We start from the raw sequence: 22,120 nt of genomic DNA, 5'->3' as shown, positions 1-22,120 counted from the left end.
TTACAGATTACTGTGCACTTTCTGTGTGCCAAGCATGTAACTATTGTAAGTCAGGTATTCTTCATAAGGACTCTGGGAGGTGCAGCTGTTATCCACATTTTACAGAGAAAGAAACTGACGTACATAGAGCTCAAGTACCTTTTTCACGGTCAGCATGTGGCTGGATCTTGTTTGGGACCTAAGCCCTCTGGCTTCAGAGTCCACACAGTTAGCCACTCTCTGTACTGCTTCTCAAGAATGTGAGACTCTGTTAGGGAAAAAACCCAGCTCTTTGCTGTGCTGCAGAACTGTGCACACGTAAAGTAAAAATGCCTCCCAGTTGCTCAGTAAGTATCTACACCAGACATACACAGAAGTGTTTATTCACAGCCTGTTTCTCAGGGAGGTTCCACTGAGCCAAATCCGATCTGGAATGAAGAGTGCTCAAGGGCCTTCTGGAGAAACTGTTACTCATCTGTACTCCAGCACGGAATCTGTTCAGTCAGAATGTATGTATTTTACACATTTCTTCTCCATCCATCCTTTATTGTGATGTGAAATTTTGTCAGTAAGCCTTGGGGGAGTAGGGGGAAAAGGGAGAGTTTAAATTGGAGTCAGAATCGAAGAGCTCAAGCCCAAACACCCTCACTTGATGTGGGTATTTGTTTGCAGCTGAAGGATCAGAGGTGACACTTTTAAGCAAAGCTCCCAGAAGTTTAACTTCGGTGAGGAGAAAACAAATCCCAAACACAATCTTAAGGGTAGCCAGGTCCAGGCAGAAAGCAATCTGGGGATTTTCAGTTTCAACCTTTTCCAAAAGGTGTCACTCTAAGGCAGCAGTGGGGAGGTGGGAGGGAGGTGGAGATAGAAATGTCAGATAAGAGTAATTGGAAAAATAAGATTAGTAGTCCTTGTTTTAACAGATCCTTCGGCCCACAGCATCACTGTCTAAGAAGTTGTTGCTGTTGAGGAGGGAGGGTTTCAGCGTTTATCTTTACCTTCTGATGTTAGTGTGACCTCCTCTGTGCCCAGAGCAGAGCTGGGCCAAGTCCGAGCTATTCCCACAGGACCAATTCACATTCCAGTTTTGCTGTAACCTGGGATACGGGGATTTCCTTGGCTCTGTGTTCTGGTGCAGACTGAAAACTACCATCCTCTTGCACTCAGGATGTAGCGAAGACAGAAAAGTAGGATGGATGGTTAAGGGGAAAGGCAGAAGAGCCTGTGTATTTTTTAACATATGGTTTTAAAAGCTGTTTTAAAATTCCACATCATTAACACAAAATAGATACTAACTCAATACTGACATATAATTTAAGAAACAAACTGTTTTATCAAAATATTTGAAGATCAGCTCTTGCCAAGTGAGCCTCTTGAAAAGCACTGGATGTTGCCACGTGTCAGGAAGAAACACACAGAACAGGGAGTGGGGCTCTTGGCAGATAACTGAGAGAGAAGCTGGTTTTCAGATATTTAGTTAAACAACACAAATGTATGTGTAAGTTTAAGTCGACACATGTTAATGATTTAAGGTCTTAAACAGGTTTTTTATTTTATTGTGTTAAAGCTCCACTATTCACTTTAAAAGTTTTGACAGTTTCTCCAGAGCTGGGTGTAAGCATTAGACTCTTTAGAAATTCGTTTGATAGCTTCATTTTTCTTAAAGTGTACAGAGTTAAGAATTATTCAAATACATTGGAATAGTCCTTGTACCTTAACCATTTTATAAGAGAATTTTTATAATCTGCCACATAGGATGACTAATAAAATCAGAAATGACACACAATTACTTAGGGGTTTTTGTTTAGTTTAATTGGTGAGACCAAGTAGTCATCTAGCTTGAAGAAACCTTTAATTACTATGTTCTAGATATGTAACACCAAACCAATATATATTTTAAAATGTAATCTTAGGGCTTCCCTGGTGGCACAGTGGTTGAGAGTCCGCCTGCCGATGCCGCGGACACCGGTTCGTGCTCCGGTCGGGGAGGATCCCGCATGTCGCGGAGAGGCTGGGCCCGTGAGCCGTGGCCGCTGGGCCTGCGCGTCCGGAGCCTGTGCTCCGCAACGGGAGAGGCCACAACAGTGAGAGGCCCACGTACCGCAAAAAAAAAAAAAAATGTAATCTTAGTTTTCTAGATATAGGATCAGAATTCCAGTCTTACCATATTTGGGGACCTTTTAGGAAATTCTTTTAAGTGGAACATGTTAAGTATTATAGAAGATTTCTGAGGTTGCTGTGAATCTCTTTTCATCAAGGATGGCCTTTTAGGAATAAGACAGCCTTTCTAAAACTTTTTTACCCCCAGGAAATATTATTGTCGGGTGAATTATCAATAGATATGCTTCCAAAATAAGCAAGTGCTGTTTTGAATAGAGACACGTGGGTTGCTTTCCTGCTGGACTTCTCAGAAGTGTTTATTGGCTCTTAATCATTGTGATGCTTCAAGTAGCAATTCCCTAATGAACAGAACCACATGGCCCCCAGCCTGGGCCCCACAGCACATGTTGTCTCCCTCCTCTTCAGCAGGCCGCTCCCACTTACCTGCCTTAGGGAGGTGGGCCGTGAGGCCTCGGGCAAGACTGGCTTTGGTTTAACTCTTGCTCATCACTCAGTCCTTTCCTTTAACGGGTTTTTTTTTTTTATATCACTAAACGTTGTTTGATTCAAGCTTGCCTGCCAAACCAGACAGCTTCTGAGGATGAGCCTGTTGCTTGCGTCTAGCAGAATGCCCGGCACGTAGGAGACGCCCAGTGAGACGAAGTGGTGGAATGATGAAAGGACTGCCCGTCTCCCAGGTCCCGGGCAAAAAGCGAGGAGAATGCAGAGCAGGATTAAAAGCTGCTTGCTTCGACCCCAGCTCAAGGCCTGAGACATTTTTATTGTGCCGCCTAGAAACTCACGGGTTCCTGGGTGCTCTTGGTGGCTGATGGGGTGGCACTGAGCATAGGGGTTCCATCCATTCAGGGGCTGAGTAACTGAGCCCTCTTGTCCCCATAGCAAAGAGAAGGTGCTTGAGGCAAACAGAGAGCAAGAACTTGAAGGGCATTTGGTGAGGATGGCAAGGGGACCACTGATGGATGGGGTAGGAAAGTATCAAGTTCAGACTTACAGTTCATCCATCATTGCACTAAGTGGCTCAAAGGAAGGTGTTTCAGAATCACATCTTTGCATTCCCCTTCCTCTCATTCCTCAGGTATTTATTGAGTGTGGACACTGGTTCTGTGTCGGGGCTGAAGGCCTTCCACAAAGAGAGCGGAGATGTGGTCCTTGCCCTCTGGGGATTACAATCCAGTTGTAGCAACTAAGCACACACATGAAATAGTTGTGCAGAAATGTGAAGTGGTGTTTAATTAGGTGGAAGAAAGTCCGGTGCAGACGGTAAGAACTGAAGGCACTTGGGTTGGGTGAAAATCCTGTGGCCGGGAACCCATACTAGGGACAGTGGTAACTGTCACACACTGGACACTTCCAGGGTTTCTAGCAGAGAGGGTTGGATGCTTTATGGGTGTTATCTCCCTTTATACTCATGCCAATCCTGTGTGGTAACTTCTGTCTTCTCCCTATTTTATAGAGGAGGACCTTCAGGCTAAGAGAAAGGTCAGCAAATGTCCAGGGTTCCCAGATAAGTTTGCACTTTGGCATCACTTTGGGATCATCTGCATCTTTAATTAAATACTGATGCCTGACTCCTACCCTCAAACACTTTAATTTAGTTGGTAGGAGTGTTACCATGGCATCAGGATTTTAAAAATCTTTCTAAAGGATTCAAAGGTGAAACAGAGTTTAGGAAGCATTGGGTTAATATTGTCCTAAGGTCACAGAGATCCTGTTGGTGGAGCCAAAACTTGATCCAGGTCTGCCTGTTTTCAGAGCTCCAGATTTAATCACTGTACCTGTGAAGGAGGCCAGGGCCCTGTGGCAGAGCCTTAAAGGAGAGGCGATTTCAGTAATTGGAGGGGTTGGTATAGGGCAGTCCAGGGGTGTGTGTACGTGTGTGTGTGGTTGACGGTAGGTGACACCAAGCACAAAATCTTGAATTCAGTAATAAGCAAACATAAAATGGGTTGAATACTTCCTGGCACTTTATTAACAAGATCTGACACTTCTGTGGCACCAAGTACTTGGCATTGTTCTTAGGGCATCACACACGTTAACCCATTGAATCTTCACAAAACCCCTTTGAGCTACGTTCCCACATCACAAGGAAGAAACCTGGGCTCAGAAAACTTTTATAACTGACTCAGAAGGACACAGATAGTTAGTGGTAGGCTAGCTCCTAAGTTCTGTTTGTAACCACTATGCTGTGCTTATCTCTTACGTTAAGAATGTACTAAGTGTTTTCATATTTGCCAGTCCCTGCACTAAGAGCTTTACTTTGATTGCTTCATTTAATACTTGCAGTAATGCTTATGAGACATACCATTGTTATAGATGAGGAAACTCAGACACTTTCTCAAGGCTCTATAATTAAAAAGCGGTAAAGCAGGTATTATTAGTACAGTCTGCTTTCGTAATCCATGATTTTAACCATTCTCAGTATTTCAAAATACTTAAAATTTTAAAAATTCAAATTAAATCTTAAGTGGAATGCTATCTATAAAACAAAGTAGAACAACTCCCTTTGAGTGTGAGATAGTGGATGGAGGTCTCTGCTTATTCACACTCCTCCTCCCCCTCCACTGATCTGTCTATCAGCTCCCAGATGCCTTTTTGGAACCCCTGGTGCACTAGGGTACACAGTCTGAAGACAACTACTTTGGGTGTCTCAGGAGCCCCTTGAGATACTGGAATCAGACCAGTTGATATTTTTGACAAAATATTGATGGTTTAGGCATATTTTCCTGACAGTAGGGAGATGAATTGTAACAGTAAATCCTGTTAGACATCTTTGAATCCCAAATCCACAGGGCCCAGTTCAAAGTCACATTGAGACACACAGTCAAAACAGCTGAAAAAAATCAAAAGGGAAGTCTAACCTTCAATCTGTATCTTTGGAAAACATTGAAGGGACCCCAGGAATAACTCTAGCAACTTTTTTCCCCTTCCCTTTTTCTCTTCCTTCTCAATTATCTTATTCTGCCCTTAAAGCAAAACAAAACCTCTGTGTCCCCAATCTCCAGGCTCGTTATTCCTCTTTCTCTTCTCACTTGTATCTCCTTCCTTTTTATTATATAAATCACTGTAGCCTGCCCTTAAAAGTATTATACTTTTGCACTCAGTTTTACAGGTTCACTCTGCTACCCATTTCCTAAAATCCAGGCACAGAACTGGCTGAGAGATAACTGTGGTAGGGGAGAAGCTGATGAGGCAAAGCCATGTCCTTATTTAGGGTAGGGGTAGAGACAAAGGCTAGGAATACACACAAACACACCCACTTATTTTCAATCCTATCAGAAATGTGGGAAGGGAAGGGATCCAAGCTTGAAGCATCAAAACTCATGGTAGAAAGGGATGATGGGTCCAAGAAGTATTCCTAAAACAGAGCTACAAGACTTGAGGATGAATAGGAAATAAAAGAGGGAAGAGACAAATGTGGTTCTGAGATCTTAAACGTGAGTGACTGAGAAAAGGTCAGGGCTACCAATGTGTTCGGGAGTGGCAGGTTGGGAGGGCTGGGAGGGCTGGTAGGGATTTGGTTTTAGTTATGTGTGCATGGATCATTGTGAGTTTAAAGTGATATTATGACATCCAAACAGAAGTAATCAATGGTTGGTTCAGTATATGTGAACGATGTTAAGTGAATAAAAGGAGACAAAGGGTGGAAAAGTATCAGAGTTGAGAGCTGTGGAGACAAATCTCAATCCTCCTTCTGAGGAGCCACATGGATGAGGAAAATGTCTCTGGGACAGAGTCATAAGGGGAAAGGTCTAGTTATGGACCGCAGGAAGGTGAAGAATTGGCAAAAGAAACGGGAGATAGATTACTAATTTAGGAGAGCTTCGGAGAGCCCAAGGGAAGGGTTGGCTTTTAGGAAAATGGGGAATGGATACAGCCCCACTCACCCATTAAACCATGTTTCAGAGAGACTATTTAATGAGAAGGAGAACTTTCTAATGATACATTTATTTAAAACTATTTAGAAAATTATATATAGCATCTCAATTATACATACACACAAATAGAGAAAGAGAGAGATGGGGAAATTAAAACAAACTGTTTAGAGTGTTTATCTCCATGTGGTGGGATTTTGGGTGATCTTAGCTAAAAAGAATGTCATTTAACCTAAATAAAAAGAAACATTTAAAAATTTCATATCTGTATCTTTTAGATTCTGTACGAGTGTACCTTATTATAAGAAAACGTGTTATTTTATTGATATCAGTTAGAATAAATGATGTATAGGTTACATCATCTCACTTACTATACATAAACATCTAATAGAATAAGCAACATAATTTCCTGTTTCCAGATAAAGAAACTGAAGCTGAAAGAGATGAAGGAACTTGTGTCAGTCATACAGTGAGTGATGGAGACATGATTCAAATCTGGTAGTTTTTAAGGCATAAGTTTCATATACATAGCCAGCTAAAATGTTCCTTCAAATGAGGGGAAGAAGTTGGGGAACTGTTTAGCTGTGCAGACTACACATTAAGAAAACACATATGGCAAGAAGGAAGGTACCAGTGGCCTGCAAAGGTAGAGTTTCCATGGGATAGCAAGAATAAGAAGCACTGCCTCTTGATGAGAGGGGACTGGTGGGGGTGGGGGGGAGATGGAGGCAGGTGTTATAGAGCACTTGAAGAAGTGTGACAGTTCATCAGTCAAGACAGCCCAAGTCAAGCTGGGGGTAATGGCCCCTTATCTCTTGGTGTAGTGCAACAACGGTGCATACCTTGCTTATGTGATGTGGGTTGGCCTTGGGCTTCATTGTGGTCCCTCAGGGACTCAGGCTGAAGGAGACATCATCTGAAACATGCTTCTATGCTCATCATGGCAGGGAAAACGGAAGGTTGGGGTTGACTGCTACTACCTGGAAATGACAATGATTTTCTTGGCCAAACCCTCACCCAACTTAAAGGGAGAGGGAAGTGTTGTCCTACCATGTGCCTGGAAAGGGGGGAACTAGAATATTGTGGACCACCCTGATGGCCACCATGATGGGGGAAACATTTCTTGCTTTCTAATGCTCCTGTTTTGGTAGTAAAGGAAACAGTTTGCAGAACTCTAGAACATCTAACACAGGAGGTACCATGGGCATCATCTGGGAAACTGAGACGCCAAGAATCAAGTGCTTATTTGCACAAAGTTACAGGTAGAAACAGTGGCTGTGCAAAGACTAGAACAGTGTATCTGAGGCCAGTGCCCCAGGTGGTCCAGTGTGCAGTCCTCAGTGGTCAGGTGAATTAGGAGTGAAAGGCTTGGCCTGGGAAGCTATTTTGAGATTCTGCTTCCAAGGTGTTGAAAATAGCAGTCGCACCTCAAACTAAGAATTATTGACATTGGAAGCCGAAAGCATCTCCATCAGTCAAAGAAAGTCTGCATTACATCTCTCAGGTGTCCAGGTTTTCTCTATGTGATTATTGCTGAAATGACCAGGGAAGCCTGCAAGTCATTACTCTAAGGTGTAATTGTTAAAGTTGGGTTAATATAAAACTAGTTAGTGCCTGCCCTAAGGAATCAGGTGGCAGGTGAACTAAGAACTTGGAAACCCAGCTGAGTAGCATACTGTGTCTGTAGATTGCAAGCAGGTCAGTTCAATTAATGAGAAAGAGATTCAGCAGGTGAGAATCCTCAACACTCTCCCTCTTCTCTGAGATAAATAGTACATTTGGGATAAAGAACAATTTGTGAAAGGAAACGGGGTCGTGAGGACAAAGGCCATCCCATATGGAAGGTCAGGCAGACTTTGTCTGAGTTGGCACACTTGGAATGACCATAATACTAATATATATTTTTTAAACACTGCTATTGAGTATATCAACAGTAGGGGAAAAAAGAAGACAAAATAAAAGAAGAAGAAAAAACACCTCTGCTTCAGCCTCATCAAGTATTGCTTCTAGTTATATTTATGATATTCTATGAACTTATATGAGAAACTAAAAAGTTTAATTGCTTTTTAATTTTTAAATTTTGTATATTTCTGAAGTTAAAGAATAATGCTATTTATCCTACAATTAAACATGTGTAATTCTGTGACTTTCATAGGTTATCGTTTATGTTCCTTGCTTTTTAAACTGGTTTTGGTTTTGGCTTTTATTTACATTACATGGCCATCAAGTTTCCTCCTTCTATCAGGGCAAAATGGAGGGTTTCCTGAATCTTAAAATCCTGTAATTTACCTTGGATGTGAACTATAATGCTTATTCTGAATACATTCCATGTAAAACTGCAGAAATTGTGTAGAAAGTCTTTATGAATTGGAACTTAACATATCATTGACAAGTTTTGAAGGGCGTTCTGTTGACTTTGGTGATAGATGATCCCATTCTGCCAAGTTCAGCTGGAAGGGGTGACCCAAACATCAACCCTGGAACCTAGAAACTTCCTGAAACCATGGTTTTAAATCAGCAGGGTGGATGTAGCATGCATCTGTGCGAGAGATGGCATTTCACCAGCTTGCTCCACGGAAGTCTCTGGAACAAAACCATAAACATCAGCCCTCATTGTTGTGTGTTGGCTTTTAAAAGCCTCCAGTGGTTTGGGGAGGATAAGGCCTTGCCTTGGGGGCTCCCTGGTCCAATTTTTTGGGACCTGGCTGAAAACCCTGGATATTTGATAGTCTGGCTTATTTCTATGGTGTATTAGCACCCTATAAAAGTTACATGTCATTTATTTCAAGTTTAGAACCCTCTCAAACTTCAGGGGCAAACCAAACTTGAACCTTTTGTGGCTGGAATTCTGTTTACCTTTGGCCAAACCTTGCTTCCTGAATGTGAAACAGGGAGGTGAGGTGAGAGGGAGGCCCCTGAGGCCCTTTGGACACCAAATCGCTTTTGCCAAACAAGGCTTTGATAGGTTAAAACATGAATGAATTTGAAATACTTCCTGTCGGAATACTCTGGGGCCTACACACAGAAGTATATTGTGCCGGGCAAAATGCGTTTTGAGTGTTGCCTTCAGCCAACTGAAGCGAGGCAGTATCTGAGATTTTTGCCAAACAGGTTGAAGTTGGGTCAAGCCACTCTCCCTCCACTTCTAATAAATATATTAAATAGTTTCTATAAAAGTTAGTGGATAATCCAATTGAATGAGGACCTTGAGAAATTTGGACACTTCTTGTGTTTGAAATATTTATTTTTAACTAGTGACAAAGAAAGAGTGGATGCCAAGATACCATGCCCAGTTCAAGGATGGCTTTGATTCCTCTGTGTCTATTGTCAGAACATAGGCTAGCACGAAGTGCCTTGTGCTTGAATGGAGGAGAAATAACACACAGCGTTCCATGTGCTTTACAGATAGAGGAACTGATGAATGCACTGGAGAAGACCAGACAGGAACTGGACGCCACCAAGGCTCGCCTTGCCTCCACGCAGCAGTCTCTGGCTGAAAAAGAAGCACACTTGGCCAACCTCCGGATAGAGAGGAGAAAACAGCTGGAGGAGATCCTGGAGATGAAGTGAGTACCCATTGTTGCTTTCCTACTCTCTCTTGTCTGACTTCTCTGTAGGGATGAGAAAGGGAAGGCTAGAGAAGAGGAAGAAAGCTTGGAGAAATAATAATTTAGCTAACACTTGACTAGTTATTTCCATGACTACGCTTCTTATTTTTTTGAATTATAGCTTCCACGTCCCAGTTTGCACATGTCTCACATCTGTTATTAAAAAAAAAAAAAAATCCAACATGAGGTTTTGTGCCTCTGTGTTTTGTGGACGGCACTAATAGATCTGCCGAAAAGGTCTGAGTTGGCCAAGGGACAGAGGCCTTGTTAAGCACAATGGTAATTTAAGTCCTGCTCAGAGCTAAGTGGAAACTTTTCTGAGGAGGTATTTCCTAATTGTGACTATAACTTTGCTAATTATATTCTTCTCACTTGTGTACAATGCCTGGCTTGTGTTGGTGTTCATAGAGTCTCAAGGTTGGCACCTCTTTGTTTAGAAAGCAGGACTCTGATTTGCTGGGCCGATAAAAACAGGCTTGGAAATCCCCCTGCCCCCCTGTCTCCTTGGGTAGGTAAGGGCTGAGGGGAGACTGGAATAAATGTCTTTGATTTAATCAATAAGGTACAGCTGGTTGTCGGGCAGTGGTCATTCCTGTAGGCCTGTGACACACCTGTCTTCACCTAGCTTTTATTTCGTTCTTACAATGAAACAATATCACCATGGAAAAACATAGTAAAGGTAATTACTCAAAGATTTTAGAGGTAATCAATTGCTGTGGATCTGTTTCTGAAAAAATAGGCAAGAAGCAGCATCTCCCTCTGTAAGTTTTAAAATGAAATAATCACTAAAATATAATTTAAATCCAACCTCCTTCCACAGTAAGGGGAAATGTACAGAATTATGGCATCTTAAGCCTGTAACATAGACTTTGAAATTGGTGGCTAGGTATGGAAGAATAACCTTATCCTGACCCTGCAAGTCTTACACATGGTTAACATTAAACCCAGGAAGCTTAGATCATGGAAAATATGGAATGAAATATTTTGAAGGATTTAATAACGAGGACAAAACTTTTATTCCTCGTCAACTACCTCAGTTTCTCCAAGACCAAAGAATAAGTAGTTTTATTTCCACTTATAAACTCTCATTTTTCCTAATAAAAGATGATATAATAAAAACAGATATTATTATCCTCAGTTTAGAGGTGAGGGAACTGAGACTCAGCGAGATTTCAAGTAACTTGCTTAAGGACATCTGGCCAGGATTAAAACCAAAATCTAATCAGGCTCCCTTTCTACTACCTCATTTTCTCATGGAGCTTATGTCACCTCCACCGAGTCCAGAACTTTTGTCTGTTTGAGTCACTTCAGTAATTATGCTGCCTAGAACAGTGCTCAGTAATTGTTTGTTGAAGCAGTGAATAGATTGAATGCTGGAGATTGGATTTTATGTACTTAGGAAGAAAAGTATTTCAAGCATTTGTGACATTATCGATGTGATCAATAATTTATTAATAATACCAGTACATTGATTCCATCAGCCTTTATTCTTTCTCTTTCACTTATCCGGCTTCTGCCTCCTTGTGTGTTATGTGTCAAGTTCAGCCTCGTTTCTCTCGTTGTTCTGCAGCTGTTCCCAAGTTAACTCTACAGCTCCTGGAGTGATTTATTATGCCATTATAAGGAAACTTTCATTATTTCCTGTTTATAAAAAGAGCATATACTTTCAGTGTTTTGAGAGAACAAGTAATGGTGAAGCATGCTGGTTTGGGAGTCATCAGAGCTGGGTTGAAATCCTGTTGCTTCCACTTGGTGGCTGTGTCACTTGGGGGAAAATGACCTTAACAACGCTGACCCTCCAGTTTCCAACTATGATGACTTTCGTGGGGTGGTTGTGAGGAAAGGCACTCAGAGCAGGGCTTGGCACACAGAAAATGATATATGTGTGTGAATGGCGCTATCAGCCAATGAAAATATGTCATTTGTTTAATATACTTTGTGAAGAGTATCATTTATCTAAAATTTGGGTTTATTTTTCTAAAACATATAAACTTTTTCCGTATGTTTTCCTACTTAATTTCATGATTTCAGATAGCACCTCACTAAGACCTCTTTTGGTGAATTGCCACATTATTGCCCAAGTGCTTATTAATCTGCTGCCACTGCAAAATAAATACAAAATTCCTATTAATTCCTTTGGTAAAAGTAACAAAGCCCTGCTTCATTAAGCCCAATATGGACCTCATTCACTATTTAACTGGCCTAGAAGCCCCACTTACCAGTGGGCTTCTTCCCAGGAGTATGGGGACACAGGTGCAGGGCAGTTACATTGACTGAGAACCCCAATTAGCTTTATCAGCCTCTTCAGCTGTTCAAGTCAACCAAATGGTTTGGTCAATCTTGATTTTTAAGCTGAGTTGACATATTGGTTACTTGGCATTAACCAAATCAGTGTAAGTTAGTGGGAGCAGTCAGCTGGATGTATCACTGTATCTGCTGTCACTCTGTGCCAGGCGCTGTTGGTTTTCATTCAACTGACAGGCATTGTGCAAGCAGCTTTAGGCAAGTCTACCCAGTTTCCCAACCCTGGTAGCAAGGGAGAGGCTCTGTGGTGTTAGAGGAAAGAGGGATGGGGCCTTGAGTCAAGAGAAAGAAGACGTGGTCTTATAACTGAACCATAACGTTAAAGGAGATCACTCTCTGGTTGCCTCAGTTTTTTCTTTGGTAACATGGAGGTAATAATACTTGCCCTGCCTACTCTATAGAATTGTTATAGGGACAGGATTTTTTTTTTTTAATACTGAACTGAAATTATGTAAACCAGCATATGTAAAAGTGCTTTGAAACATAAAAGGGGATTTTGAAATAAGAGGTGGTGTCTGTTAAATTCGTTGCAAAATTAAATGGCACGGAGTTTTAGGATTGGAAAGCAGCTGGGTCCAACCTTCCAGCCTACGTAAGCCAGACTCCTGTCCACATAATGACTAATAAGGAAATCACCAGGCCCTGGTGAAGACCACTTCCTTTGGAAGTCACGGGCTCATAAGGTGGTGGTTCATGTTCCACGGCTCATGCAGGTAGCTCATTTGTCCTTAGATGGAACTGAAGTGGCTTTCCATGGAATCGTCCTACTTGTCTTGGTTTTTGTTTCAGAGCTACATAGATTTCACCTGAGCCCCATCCACAGGACAGCCAGCCTTTTAGATATTTGTTTGGGTAAAAGTGTGCATTTTAGAAAAAAAAAAAAAGAAAGAAACAGAGAAGCAAAACTTAAAAACAAAACCACCTCGATCCTACCATGCAGAGGTGGATACTGGTAGCATTTTGGTATATACCTTTACAAATGCTCTCTATTTTTTAACAAAATTAGATTGTACTTCCATATTTTATAAATCCTGCATTTGAGGAATGAAAGGATGAATTAGTTCAAAAATTTGTAAATATTTCTTGAGCACCGACTATGTGGTAGGTACTGTTCTAGGTGGAAAAACAAAAATGTCTGCCCTTATCCAGCTTGCATTTTAGTAAAATGAGTGAAGGAAATGAATGAACAAATAAATAAGTAAATAAATGAATAGGTAGATGAATAAAGTAGCTTCTTGTGGAACCAGAGGAGTTTGGAATCCCACTTAGAAATCTGCTTCCATAGGTAAGGACCGTCATGGTTATTTGGGGTAAAAAGGGACATGCCCTGTCACTCCCTATAGTCTGAGAAGCCTTTTAGGAACTGAGCCCAAAGGGAGCCTTTGACTCTGTCTTGCGTAGCATTCTTCCCCCCAGTATGCCCTTTTCCAGTTTGATCTTCATTGCTTTGTATTCTAACTGCCAGTCATTATTCCCACACCGGAAGGAACTAACAGTTCCCAACCATACATTTTCATACGAGAACATAATATTCTCCTTCCCTTGTGTATAAGATTATGCTTTTACTTAAAAAAAATCTAAAACCTCTTACTAAAACATTTCATAATGGTTCATCTTTGTTACACTTGCTTCTACTTAAAGGGTTTTATCAAAATAATATTAAGAACATCATTCTATATGTTTGGTTTTATTAATGCCGGTTAATGAGCTTACATTCCAGTAACCAAAGCTCAATTATTTAATTTGTGGCAGGTGAATTTGATATCTGTAGCTAAAAGGAATTGAAGGCCATGAGATACTGTACTTAAAATCTGTCTGTGTGCATTTGCTCAGACGATTTAAACTAGCATAGTAATTTAACAGGCAGACAGGCAGGCTAACTGATATGTTCCATTTAGTATTAAACACTGAATTAATAAGGGTTTTGAGAGCTGGTTAAAAGTTACGTAATTTGAAGTGCATGTTTTAGACTTTTTGAGGTGATTTCTCATACTTATGTAAAGATTTTAAGGGGACCTCTGTACTTTATCTCATCTGATGGCATTGTGATATCCATCTTAATTCACTGGGTATTGTTGCATTTTAGACATCTTCTCTAGATAGCCTCAGAAGCCTTTGTATACACTGGGCTATTTTAGGAAGTTTACAGTGAGGTAAGACCCCGGCTTATTCCAAGGCATTATCCTGTTGGCCTCTTTGATCTAGGATCTCTTTTGAGAGAGCCACTCATTAGGTAAGTACCCTTCAAAGGAGAAGCATGGTGCAGAAAATGATAAAATCAATTTATTCTTTACTTCATGCCAACATGAGAAAAGACAAATCACATTTCTTTACGAAGGAATCCTAAGTGCCTGGTAATTTGGACAGGATAAATGGAGCCTGGGAGAGGAGTTTTGAGGGCAACTGTTACTTAAAATTGATAAACTCAGTTGCAAGAGATGTTATGGAGATTGAATGAAATTATGCATTTATGAGAAAGTGATTTATAAGCTGTAGAAGTCATATATGTATAACGTGTGACATATTAATATGTTAGGTAAACTGACTATAATTAGCATACACTGATCCCATCTTCAAATTCCAATTGACCTCATGCTTTCAACAGTTTTTTATAGGGAGGCGGCTACAGTGCGATTCCTTCTCTAATCAATGAATGGTTTGTTTAGAAAAACCTTGGCATGCACAATTTAGACTATATATTAAATACTATGTTAATGTGTCCTAGAATGTCCCAGTCTGTCTGTCCTTATTTACCTCCTGCTAAATTCTAAAAGTAAATTGAGTCAGCGAAAACACTAGTGAAGCTTGTCTCAGCTTTCTAAGTTACCTGCAGTGATTGAGGACGGGTGGCAGAGAGAAGAACTGCTTATTAAACAGCAGTTGTGGTCTGAGCGGCAGGCAGTCACGTGATGGACAGTAGCTGACCACTCAAAATTTCTGTTTCTCTCTTGTAACGCTGAAGTTGGTGGCTTAGGGCCTTTAGTGGAAGAGAAAAGCCTTGCTGTACATAAAGTGGGTAAGCAAAACTTAACTACAAAGAAAATAACTTTAGAATAGTGGAATGGTCTAACTAGCTTCAATGCGAGGAACAGAAAACCCCACATTCCAGAAGCTCATACAAGTGGCTGCATAGTCACCAGGGACCCACACTCCTTCTGCCTTGAAGCTTTGCTATTCTCTGTACATGAGAGGTGTCCATCTCATGATACAAAGTTTTTGCCTTAGCTCCAACCATTCCATCCACATTCCAGCAAGCAGACAGGAGAAAGGAGAAGGGAGAATCTCCTTGCCCTTTAAGTTGCACATACCATCCACGAACATCTGAGTCATTTAACAGTTTACTCGATAAATAGCTGTTGAGCATTCATTGCTTGCAAGGACTGTTCTACACCTTAGGCACCGATCTAAGCCAGTGTTCTAAGTGAACAGAAATTGTTTGTCACATGGTCACACTTAGGTGCAAGAAGGCAGGAAATGCAGACTGTAGCTGGGTGGCTCTATGTCCAGCTAACACTTAGGGAACCCAAGGAAGGAAAGGGGTGGTGGGGTATTGGGGGCAACTAGCAGTCTTTGCTGAAATAAACAGAGTATGGAAAGAAAGTGACAACTGGTATGTTATCTCACTGAGCATTTAAAAATAACTTTGCGACTATACTTTTAGAGATAGTATTCCTAACAGATATATACTTGTATGCATGCATGTCCAGTATATATCTGAGTTCATTTCCGGGTACTAGTGTTGGTAAACTATGGGAGAGTCATGTGGTGAGTGAACAGGTTTGGAAATAGCTGAAAAATCTCATCATGGTTGGGATAGCTGATGGGCGAGGAGTGTTAGTCTAGAGAAGACCAAGAGGCAGATTCTCCCTTCAGCTATTAAAGGGGTGACATGAGAGAAAAGAAATGGACTTGATTTAGGCTGCCTCAGATGATTGTGCTAGAGCACAATCGTCCTTTAAGGGGAGGAAGGCCTTCCTTCGGTGCTTTGTACCAGTCAGAATTCTGTAGCCTTTTGAGGTTGTTCCTGAGGTATGTCAGCAAATCCTGGGTGGAGGGGGATATCACCTGCTCTGGGGGCTATAGAGAGAATTCCCATCCCCAGGAAGGGGACAGAGCGATGATTTCCACAATTCCTTTCAATGTGGAATTCTACCAGTAAATCTGCTAAATAAGTGATCTGAAATGTGAATAATATTTAGGAGACGCTGGAATCTTCTTTGTTTCTTCTCTTAAGGAACTCTATTTGAATGTAGGAACTTTTGCCAAAAGCCAAAAATGACTGCTTGGTTTAAGACACTGTCCTCTCTGATAGGACCACAGCCGAATTTTCCTGTACTTTTGTACATTGCATTTATTTTTCATAAAACTCTTCAGATGTGAAATATATGAGCCAAGCAAAGATGTGTCTCACAAACTATTACAGAGAAAGAATCAGTGGTTAAATTTCATGTCAGGTAGAATCAAGAACCCTTGACTCTCCCTGCCCTAAGGATTGTACTATCTTTGATTAAAGTGTCTTCAGAGAATTAAACTAGCCCAGGCATAGGTACTATTTACTGCATGCAGACTTTGGCCAATGGGATTAATATTACCGGTGAACAACTCTTAGGTGCTTATTACATGTCAGGCAGGGGCTGAGTATGTCACCTCCTGTGAGATGGGGAGTATTATTACCTCCACTGTGTAGATGCAGAAACTGAGGCTCAGACGCCTGGAACTCAAAGTCTTTTTGACACTACATTCTATGATTTTAACCACTGACAGATTGCATCACACTGTCTCCTAGTGAAAAACTCAGGATGTTGTTGTAAGAATTTTAAGTCTTGTAATGGTGGGACCAGTTTTGGTTAAATAGAAGGCAGTTGGCAAACAGGTGCTTCTTCCAACTCACATTGGGGAAGCAGGACAGCAGGCTGGGGTGATGATGGGGGGGAAGGGGCAGGAAGAGAGCTAGTTGGAGGAGACCTTTGAACTCAGCTTCCTTATCTTAAAACAAAGCAAGGGGAGACACTGTCTTCTGGCCAAAAACATGCACTGCATATATGTTTAATAGTGAAAACTGTCAGTCAAATGGGTCCCTTGGCCTGGTGGTTTTTAATGGAAATACAAACATTTTCTGAGCTAGAGTGTATAATCTTTCAGCTTAAATAATCATAATCAGCAGTTAAATAATCTAAATGCTTATGAATTGTAGAGTCTAAATTATTCCAAGCACCATACCTCATGTTATCTCCATCTTCACAGCAGCAGCTCCATGGGGGCTGGGGAAGATCAACCATTAAAACCGGGAAAGAGAAACGTACAGGCCTTCCAACCTCCTGAAGTACGGCAAGTCAAAGGGGGCAGTTGTGGTCCTTCTTTCAATCCAAGAGCAGGTTCCTTTGGATCTCTCTGGTCCTCAGTTTGTCCGACTCTAAATTATAACTTATAAATTAAGGGTATGAAATTGGCCAGTCCTCCAGCCAGCCCTATAAATTGATGCCCCTTTTACTTTCTACCTTTGTCCCTCCTTTCCATTTGTTCTTTTTTTCATCACAGCCCACTAGGTAGTTAGGTCTTTTTGTAGGAACCACTTCTTGCAATGGTCATTTAGAGAAAAAAAGGATAGAAGAAAAATGAGGACCGCACGTGGGAGAATGTATTCCAGAGCAGGGGCATCAATGGGAAATAGACTGTGGCCCAGATGCCGGCTGTCTGCCGGAACTGCAAAGGGCAGGACTCAGGGAAAATCCCAACTTGTAGGGCTTCTCTGCCTCCCTGTAGTATCTTCTTTGTGAAGGTAAAATATACTGTAGCTGTTAATCAGGGGAAGCCTCAACCCTGAGGATGTAGGGGGGAAACATCAAGATCTGCAGCCTCAGTGACAGAGGGCATCATAACAAAAGGCTCCAAGTCACTGAAGACTTACAGGACAAGGCACAGCATGGAGGTGGGGAGGGCTTTGGATGTTCTTGGTCCCTGGAAAGTACTTAATAAAAGTTAGATAAAGGAATGAATGAATGCTGATGAAAATTTGACTCTTGCTAGCTGCCTCTTCCTCCTTTCGCCGATCTTATCCACCCCTGCCTTCTCTTCCACCCAATCTCCTCTTTCTTCTTTTTTCTCTCTTCCTCCTTTCCTTTCCTTTCCTTTTCCTTATGTTCTCTCTCCTCTTCTTCCTTTTTCCTCTCCCTTTCCTACCCCTGTCCTGGTGCCCTATAAAGTGAGAGGGGTCAAAATATTTTCTTTATTTTCTCAACATAGTGGTTGTCTTGCTAGATTCTCATTTTGACTGTTGGGCAGGAGGCAGACCGAGCCCCTGGGAAGAAGAGAGTGTGTGTGTGTGTGTGTGTGTGTGTGTGTGTGTGTGTGTGAGAGAGAGAGAGAGAGAGAGAGAGAGAGAGATAGGCACAGAGAGATAGGCAGAGAGAGATAGGTGGCGGGGTGGGGGGGGCAGGGAGAGACACACACATGCATGTTTGGGGGCGGAGATAGGGCCAGCTCTGGCAATCTTGCGTAGAGAATGAGATGTAGAGGGGAGGGCACTCAGTTCTTCAGGAGCAAAGCAATTGAGAACTATAGGCTGAAGCCAAGCCGCCGGTCAAGAACTGCCAAGCTCTTTTGTTTTCCAGTGACAGAATTTGGGAACCAGGGGATGGTGAAAATTGAAATGCAGTGTTTGACTTGATCTTTGGGTTAAGCCAATATCCCTGGGATCTTAATTTGAACCTGCAGGAGGCTTTGGCCAACTTCTTTGAGAATGTGTTGTTACTCACACCCAACCCTTCGCTTAGTTGAAGAGATTTGCAGAGTACACTGCGGCTAGTGCCAGCACACAGTTACGATAAAAGTTAAATTGTCTTTCTGTTCTGTTTTGAAAATGGTGTCAGTGTGTTCACTTTATGAGCCCTGAGCTTGGTGCTTCTTTCTCTTCCTGGCTCTATCTCCGGATGTTTTCTTGTAAAACTTTCCCTTCAGTGCATTTCTAAAGTTTTATTCTAAGGCAATATGGGATTGGGTATGCAAAGTGGTTATTCTCTGCTCTCCCTTCCATTCTTTGGGAGGGGAGACTGTGCCCTGGGAAGCTGCTCCCTGTATAGTGCATTGCTGGGGTTCCTCTGCTGGCTGACTTCTGCTTGGGTCCAGGGCCTATGGGAGGCACTGCAGGAGATGGGAGGGTGGGAAGAGAAAAAGGCTAGAGAATTTCCTCCCTGTTCCCTGCTTGCACTGGGGCCACATCTCTGGCAGTAGGGACTTCTCTCATGACTGTAGCTCCTCTTAGCAGTGCCCCATCCATGGTTCCCAGTGGCAGTGGGATTAACTCATTTTTCCTTTGCCCCTTCAGCCCGAGCTGCAGTAATAGCCACCCCTTGTTGCCAGTTTCTGGGTGCCTCAACGCGTTTGTTTTATGAACCCTGCCCACCTCTCCTCTGTAGTCCTTTCATTGAACTCTCCTCGTTGGACTCATCTGTGGTGAATTCTGTTTCCGGCCAAACCCAGACCAGTACAGTGGGGAAGGCCATGGTGCTGTGGTCACGTGTGTGAGATTTGTTACGATGATTTGAGAAAGCATTGTTAAAAAATGTTTACATTTCCCATAGTAAGTAATTTTGGAAAAAGAAGCAGATTGCTTGATGCTACAGTCAAAACACTAAAACAAAACTGTCATTCTGTGATTTTTTTTAAAAAACAGTTGCTTTTCAAATGACCTTTGAACATGAATGACTGCTGCTGCCCTGACCCCAGAGAGATGTGAAGCTGACATTCTCAGAGTCAGCCTCAGTGTTAGGACTAATGAAAATAGCCCCCTGCTCCCGCCATATACAAGGAAAAAATATTCCTCCCTTATTCTTTAGGCTTAGGGAAGTTGGTTTGACTGAACAAGGAAGAATTTCTTGAGATGGGAGGAAAGAGAGCATTCTAGAGGTCCTGGGCTAGAGCGCAAGTCAGCTGCCTCCAGGCCATGGGTAACATCCTTAGATCCAAGCTCAGGGCATTTGGGGTTCCCATAAAGCTGAAGACATTGCATCTTTGGTCAGCAACTGCTCTAATGCAGCACTTCAGCCTGAGGTGCAAGCTCAGCACGCCTACTCATTGATCCAGTCGCCTGTTCAGTCACTGACTCATTCATAAAACAAATCATCCAGGAAGTCAGTTATTTATTGAGAGAATGAATGAACAATCTGATGTCCAATTATAGGATTAGAAATCTGAATGTAGAATTACAGCTGGGATAAGTGTGCAAAAAAGGAAATGTCTCTGGGGCCATGAGAGCGTCCTGAAGGTAGTAGAAGGGCTCCCTGAAGATAAGCCATGATGTGTTGGATGAGAGTTCATTAAATGAAGAGCCAGGGATGGTGAGTGGAGTCAGATTGGGGAGTACATTCTAGAGGAGGCCCTGTGGCAGAAGGGAGAAACATGCCCTCCATTAACTCACAGGAGGCCTGTGTGGCTGAAGCACAGAGACAAAGGGGGAAAGCAGGATTGACTGAGGTTAGAGGGATGGCAGAGGCCAGACTACCCAGGACCTTAGGGGCCATGGTCAGATAGTTGGTACTTATCCTAAGAACAGGAACCCATTGGGGTGAAGTCACATGATCAGATTATGATTTGGAAATAATAAAAAGCAATTACAGTCTACTTTCCATGTGCCAGAAACTTTTGAAGAGCTTTGAAAATATAAACAATATCTTCACAACATCCTCTAAGATAAGTACTGTTGTCATCCTCGTTTTACTTTTGAGGAAACAGAGGCACAAAGAGGTTAAATAACTAGCCCAAGGTCACATAGCAGAAGTGGGATTTGAACCTCTCAGCATTGTCAAGTAGTCTGGCCACATGTTGACCACCACACCATACAGATGCTTTTGTGTGGAGGGTAGGTTTGGATGTGGGCATACTACTTAGGAAGCTGCTGCAGTCTCTCGGGTAGGGAGAGCTTGTCCTAGGATGGTGGCAGTGGAGATGGAGAGAAGTGGAAGATTTCAAGAGACCCATAGGGAGCTGAATTTACAGGACTGGGTTTAGATTGGCTATAGGAGTGGTAGAGATAGGCGCCCCTCTCTTTCCCTTCTTCCTGCCAGCTCTGTGTTCTTCTCCCCTGAACACTTTCACGCCTCCATGCAGGGGGGCTGTGAGGGAATAGTTGTGGCAAGTATTGCTCTAGTCCAGGGGTTCTCAACAGCAACGCTACTGACACTGGGCTGGTAAATTCTTTTTTGCAGGAGCTGTCCTATGTTTAGTAGCATCCCTGGCCTTTACCTACTAGGTGCCAGGAACAGTCCCCGTCCTCCACTTGTGACAATTAAAAATGTCTCCAGATATTTCCAGAAGTCCTCTTTGAAGGCAAAATCACCCTTGGTTGAGAAGTGCTGGTCTACTCCTAGCCTGCATACATTTACAGTTTCTCACCTTGGACCAGCAGCCTACCTCCTTCCTGGGATACTATGAGCCTTGAGCCAACGTTAGTGGCACTAGTAAAGTTTTAAACTGGCCCATGCCCTGCACATAGGCCTTCTGCCCTCTGGAGGCAGGCAGCCCTAGACCAGGTAGATTCATACATCTTAGAAAGAAGCCTTCCTACTACTTAACAGTGTCATCCATCTTTAGTCTTTAGTAGGTAGCCTAGATAATTGTCTATAATTCAAGGACATTTTCTTTGGGGACGTAGACTCACTCTTCAGTTCTATGCAACTGATTTCAATGTGAACTTTCTGTAATCTACTCTCATGTTTGGGCATTGCCTGTAATCTTATGTTTCTGGAACAACGGTTTCCTAAATAGCTCCAAAACTCTCCTGTGGATACTTTCTTTCTTTGTTTTTTTTTTTTAAATCTTTATTGGAGTATAATTGCTTCACAATACTGTGTTAGTTTCTGTGGCACAGCAAAGCGAATCAGCCATATGCATACACGTGTCCCCATATCCCCTCCCTCTTGAGCTTCCCTCCAGTCCTCCCTATCCCACCCCTCTAGGTCATCGCAAAGCACCGAGCTGATCTCCCTGTGCTATGTTGATGCTTCCCACCAGCCAACTATTTTACATTCGGTAGTGTATATATGTCGATGCTACTCTAATTTCACCCCAGCTTCCCCCTCCCACCCCATGTCATCAAGTCCATTTTCTATGTCTGCCTCTTTATTCCTGCCGTGCAACTAGGTTCATCAGTAACATTGTTTCTTACTTTATTTATTTTTATTTTATTTTATTTTTGGCTGCGTTGGGGCTTTGTTGCTGTGCGTGGGCTTTCTCTAGTTG

At 42.3% G+C, this 22,120-nt stretch overlaps 1 protein-coding gene across 1 annotated transcript in view; it reads left to right on the top strand.

The window, feature by feature from the left end:
- Positions 1-22,120, top strand: part of ERC2 (ELKS/RAB6-interacting/CAST family member 2) — an 866,017-nt gene that overhangs the window by 557,656 nt on the left and 286,241 nt on the right. Inside the window, exon 14 of the mRNA XM_073811247.1 lies at positions 9,378-9,538. Coding sequence (XP_073667348.1) covers positions 9,378-9,538 — 161 coding nt within the window. The remainder of the gene's footprint in view (positions 1-9,377; positions 9,539-22,120) is intronic.

The sequence above is a fragment of the Tursiops truncatus genome, chromosome 10 (assembly GCF_011762595.2).
Source record: "Tursiops truncatus isolate mTurTru1 chromosome 10, mTurTru1.mat.Y, whole genome shotgun sequence".
Taxonomy (NCBI): Eukaryota; Metazoa; Chordata; class Mammalia; order Artiodactyla; family Delphinidae; genus Tursiops; species Tursiops truncatus.
This window is presented reverse-complemented; position numbering and strand designations above follow the sequence as displayed.